This window comes from Vigna radiata, chromosome 5 (genome assembly GCF_000741045.1).
Source record: "Vigna radiata var. radiata cultivar VC1973A chromosome 5, Vradiata_ver6, whole genome shotgun sequence".
NCBI lineage: Eukaryota > Viridiplantae > Streptophyta > Magnoliopsida > Fabales > Fabaceae > Vigna > Vigna radiata.
Window position 1 is genome coordinate 11,526,611 of NC_028355.1, and position 4,920 is coordinate 11,531,530.

The window sequence follows — 4,920 nt, forward strand, 5'->3', positions numbered from 1 at the left end:
CGTAGCCCGAAACGCCGACGTCAACATTGAAGATATTTTTGTCTTTCCCGCCTTCCAGACATGCCTTAGACGTCGGATTTGGACTACGTGACGTCTAAGCTCCTGAGAATTAGGTGAAAAGCATTAAATGCAGCCCAGTAGACGTCGGGGTGCTGTAGTGATGACGTCTTGAAATTAATAGACGTCTGTTTTTGGATAAAACCGACGTCTAGTTTACCAGGCTATTTACGATAATGCCACCGTCCGCTCCTATACGTCGGATTACACGTAAACCGACATCTTATGGATGACGTTAAACAACATTTTTGCACTAATGACATTGTTTTTTTAACACATTGTTTTTTTAACACAGTGAGTCTTATATAAGTTTTATATAACTAAATCTAACAAGGCTAAAAACATCCTCCTCTTGTTATAGCATTGTAGTATATTATGGTTCTTCTTCTTTAGGATGTTTAGACCAGATTACTTAACAAACACTTTGTCAAGATGTTTTCACAAGATCAATGTCTAATGAGCAAGTATTTTTTAAGTCCAAGTACTCAAGGCTAATAATCTCTATGTTGTATTTTGTCCACTAGTTATTGCGAGACAAAAATTAAGTCTTTTTTTTTCTTCATGTTGCATTTATCCATGTTAATTCGGTGATATACATTGAATGCTTTTTATTTTATGTAACATTAATTTCTTATCCACTCTATAAGCATACATTATATACTTAACATAAAAGGTAAGACCGTACAAGATTAATGATGTAGCAAATACTGTTTTTTTTCAAAATGGTTCAAGGATGGAATAGTAAGTATAATCTTGTTAGGCATAAAACTTCATGATGGGAGGAGTAGACATAATAATGTTAAGTAGGTTAAGTGATTGTTATCAATTTGGATGTTATAGAATTTGTCTCATTCAACCAATATATAGAACTCTTAACTTGTTGACTCTTTTCATTATATTTTCCATTGGCTAATCTAATATGTCATTATAAGAAAATTTGAAATGATCCCAGTCAGTCAATAAATGACACTTCAGAATGGAGTTGCATATTTGGACAGCTCGTCGTTAACCATTTAAACGGAGTTAGTGAAAAGGATTTAATTGAACACCTTAAAACCAAATTGAACACAAAAAAAAAAAACATAGGACCATTTCGAATTTTTCCAACCAAAATTGGGACAAAAAAAATGCATTTAACCTTATAATTATTTAAAGTAAGGATGGGATTATAAGAAAAAATATAATTATTTAATGTAATGGTGGGATAAGAGGTGGCCTTTTGACACTAAATTAGTATAACCTCTCCTCACATAATTCTCCATCTATCTATGAAGTTAATTATTTCACTTTGCAGCAGTTTTCCTTGGTCTTGTAGATATACGTTGATTTGTATTTTCATGTGGTTTGAGCTTTGAGCTTTCATATTCGTTGTCAAATGAAATCGAAAATCAGAAGACACATATTTAATTGTATTCAACTAATTTGGAGGTTTATTAATTCAAAAGAGAAATTGAAAATATGACAATTAAATTTAAAAGTCAACTGAAATTGAATGAATTAAAACGGATCAATCTCGTGTTCAACAATTAAAGAATTTGAAAATAACAGTTCTACAAATATTCACATCCAAGTTTAAATAATTAACCAATTTAATCAATCTACTAAACCAATTTATACAAATTAAATCCCAATATCATTTGATCTAATTTGTATTTAGTTATCAAATCAAGATTCAATTAATTTTTAATTCGAATTTTAATATAAAAAACACATATAGATATCACAAAAGGAAAAATCAAAATAGAAAAGAAAAAGAACAAACACATAACGTAGAATGATTAGTGAAAAACTCAATTTGTGTTGTTTGATTTTGATCATGGAATCAATCTTAAAAAATCTAGTTCTTCGTTATTGAACAATAGACAATATAGCAACAAAACAATAGAAGAACATGAAAAGGCCAAAATGAAAATGAAAATAGACAGGAAAAAGAGAATAAGAGAAAACTAAAATTTTGAAAACTTTACAAATGGGTTCTTTCTTTGAAAAGTGCGATGGATGTCAAATAATCAGGTTGACTCGTCATTCCAAATACTAGTGCAAAAATAGTGTACAACGTCACACGATTCAATGTCCAACTACTTAATAGGAAACGTTAAAAATGATCGGTTATGACCGGTGGTATTTTGTAAATAAATGTAATAATTGTACGTCATTTAAAATTGTAATTCGATGTAAAAGGATATAAAATGTTGAATGTCCTAGCATTATACGTCAAAAGGTTAATGAATTCAATAAAAATTTGAGCGGGAGATTGAAAATTCATTCACTTTATCTTAGCACGCGAGACTTTATTCTCTGCTCAAACTTTTCTCGAACGAAGTTTGACGACCATCACATGTAATCCTTTTTTCATTTGATATAAATGCATGTTAATTAACTACTTTATGTATGATTTTCGTTTGTTTTGACCAATTATTTTCTTGTTCTTGTCCTTCATAGGTGCATTCTACTTTCTCTCTCACTGGTGCCAACACTTTATTTCGATGAACCTACCTTTTGAAGATTGGTTTTCATTTTTGTTTTCGTTTTCGTTTTCAAGAACTTATTTGTTGAACTTGTTTGTTGTTTTTTATTTATTTTGAACTTGTTTGTTGTTGTTGTTGTTTGGAACTTGTTTGTTGTTGTTGTTTGAATGAACTTGTTTGTTGTTTGTTATGATTGTTTGTTGTTGATACTATATTACATGTTCATAGTTCATGCTTTATAAAATACCAAAAACTGAAATTTGTTGTTTTCCTCATAGAAGAACTGCAGCAGAACCTTCTGGGCATTTGTGGATGTTCATAATGTCGCATCTGTGTATGAGTGAATACATCGTGGAAAACAAAAAAGAATAAACCTAGAAAAATGAACAAGAAGACAACAAAGAAAGGAAACTGGAAAACCAACTTTTGTATTATATGAAAAATGTAAATTGTACAATCACAGAAAAGGGTTATATAAGAGAGGGGGAAGAAACAAAAAGAGAAACAGAAAGGGGGAAAAGAAAACAGAAAAGAAACGATGGAGCGGTGCATATGGAGTAATTAATGAGAGGCAGTAGTGGTGCTTTTAATAGTGTTCTGACAGCCCCCCTCAAGCTTGGCATAGATGTTTAGAGTGCCAAGCTTGGAAATGATGGTATGGAAGGTGGAAGGAGGGAGAGCCTTTGTTAAAATATCAGTGAGCTGTAAAGTAGTATGGATGGGGAGAAGCTTGATAGTGCCTTGCTGGACTTTTTTGCGAATGAGATGACAATCTATCTCGATATGTTTGGTTCTTTCGTGGAAGACCTGATTAGTAGCAATTTTGGTTGTAGAGTGGTTGTCGCAGAAGATGGTAGCAGGTTGAGAGAACGGAAGGTGAAGATCAGTGAGAAGATTGGTGAGCCATTGAATTTCACAGGCAGTTTAAGAAAGAGCACAATATTCAGCCTTAGAAGAGTTGTGCGAGACAATTGATCGCTTCTTGGATTTCCATGATATTGGGGAACCGCCTAGGTAAACAATGTACCTCGTGGTGGATTTGCGAGAGTCGGGGCAACCAGCCCAATCTGAATCACTATAAGCTTTTAAAGTGAGAGTGTAAATACCCTGACCTGGTGTTTGTTTGATGTAGTGCAGAATTCTAAAAGCAGCTTGATGATGAAGCTTAGTTGGGGAAGTAACGTGTTGGCTTAAACGGTGGACGGCATAAGTGATATCGGGACGAGTGTTGGTGAGGTAGATAAGTGTCCCTATTAATCTTCTGAAGGCAGCAGGATCATCAACAGGATCACCTTGATAGCAAACTTTGGTAGAGAAGTTCATTGGTGTACCGACAGGAGCAGCATTAAGCATTCCTGTTTCGTTGAGAAGATCCAAAGCATACTTGCGCTGGGAGAGATGGATACCTTCACTGCTTCGTGCCACCTCAAAACCCAAAAAATAAGACAAATTACCAAGATTTTTAATTTTGAAACGATCATTAAGCATGTTGGTAATGTGATTAATGTCATTAATGTCATTTCCAGTCAATATTATATCATCTACGTAAACCATCATGATAGTAATGTTATCACCATTGTGTTTGGTAAAAAGAGAATGATCACCTAATGTTTGTGTGAAGTCTTGAGAAAGGAGAAAAGAAGATAATTTATCATACCATTGACGACTAACTTGTTTCAAACCATAGAGGGATTTGTGGAGGAGGCAAGCTTTGTTAGGACTTGTGGCAGTGACTCCTGGTGGTAATTTCATGTAGACTTCTTCATACAAGTCTCCATGTAGGAAGGCATTATTGACATCTAATTGCTTTAGATGCCAGTTTTGAGCAGACGCAAGAGATAAGATAAGGCGCACACTAGTAAGTTTTACCACGGGTGAGAAAGTGTCAAAGTAGTCAATTCCCTCCATTTGGGTGTATCCCTTTCCAACAAGGCAGGCCTTGAATCTATCTATTGTGCCATCAGCATTACATTTAATCTTGTAAACCCATTTGCATCCTATAGCCTTTTTATTAGGGGGTAGAGTAGTGATGGTCTAAGTATGATTTTGTTCCAAAGCAGTGAGTTCTTCCTACATGGCCAATTGCCAATGTTGGTGTTGTATGGCTTCTTTGTAGTCTTGTGGATTAGCAAGGTTGTCTAAAGAAGAAATAAAAGTTCTATATGCAATAGATATTCTATCAAATGTTAGAACATGATCAATAGGATATTTAGTGCCAGTGCTGCTATAAGAGGAAATTTGAAAGTATTTTAAATATTCAGGATGTTTTCTTACTCTAGTGGACCGCCTTGGAGAATGAGTGTCATTCTCTATATTGTTTTCATCATTGTTTTCAAAATTAGATGAATTATTGGAAATAAGCATTTCAGAAAGTTGATCATGATCATAAGACATT

The 4,920-nt window shown here is 33.8% G+C and overlaps 1 protein-coding gene across 1 annotated transcript; it reads right to left on the reverse strand.

Annotated features, from left to right (window-relative positions):
- Positions 1-3,449: 3,449 nt before the first annotated feature.
- LOC106760323 (uncharacterized mitochondrial protein AtMg00810-like) lies at positions 3,450-4,433 on the reverse strand. The gene has a single exon (XM_014643772.2). The coding sequence runs from the start codon at positions 4,431-4,433 to the stop codon at positions 3,450-3,452; it is 984 nt and encodes a 327-aa protein (XP_014499258.2).
- Positions 4,434-4,920: the final 487 nt, after the last annotated feature.